Consider the following 699-nt stretch of genomic DNA (forward strand, 5'->3'; position numbering starts at 1 on the left):
TTATTAGTATATACGTGTGCGTGTAGTTATATATATATATATATATATATATATATAAAGCAAGTTTTGGCATCACTTCATATATTGTATCTGGCGGTCACATAGTCGTACGCACGCTGACTTCTCCAGAGAGTTATACAAGTGCGCGTTTGTATATTAATCAGCGCATCGGTGCGGAGGTTGTTAACAGTTCGGTTTGGCTCATTTTGGTCCTCAGTCCATCATGCGATGCATTATACTATGATTTAAACTCTACCGCCGAGGACGGGCCCTTATCCTGTCCCCCTATGGTACTGCAATCACCTAGCTACACATAGCAGCGAATGGGTCAGGCTTTGACGCCTGGGTCTCATACCGTTCCCAGTGCTGATGAACCGGGGTTTTCCTCGTTCATTGCGCAGAATAAACTCCACGTCGACCACCTGTTGCGCGTGGTAAGCAGTGACAACGTTTACGCAGTGGGCGATGTGGCTGTCATTCCGGGAGAGTCCTGTGATAAAACGGTACTGCCTGCCACTTGGTCGGCCGATGCTGCGGCTAAGAATGTCCTGAGAGTCATTGACCACTCAGACGAGAAGCTGTACCCGTCGATGCGAATGCCCAATGTACTGTGCGTCAGTCTGTACAGTCGAGGTGAGTGGTGCGCAGTGCTGCTGGGTGTGGTGTGGATGATATTATATATATATATATATATTTAGT

The 699-nt window shown here is 47.1% G+C and overlaps 1 protein-coding gene across 1 annotated transcript; it reads left to right on the forward strand.

The window, feature by feature from the left end:
- Nucleotides 1–323: 323 nt before the first annotated feature.
- SARC_17936 (hypothetical protein) lies at nucleotides 324–605 on the forward strand (the record flags this gene model as incomplete). Its single annotated transcript, XM_014287979.1, has 1 exon — nucleotides 324–605. A coding segment is annotated over one exon (282 nt), but the record flags the coding sequence as incomplete, so codon positions are not given.
- Nucleotides 606–699: the final 94 nt, after the last annotated feature.

This window comes from Sphaeroforma arctica (assembly GCF_001186125.1).
Source record: "Sphaeroforma arctica JP610 unplaced genomic scaffold supercont1.12872, whole genome shotgun sequence".
Lineage (NCBI taxonomy): Eukaryota > Ichthyosporea > Ichthyophonida > Sphaeroforma > Sphaeroforma arctica.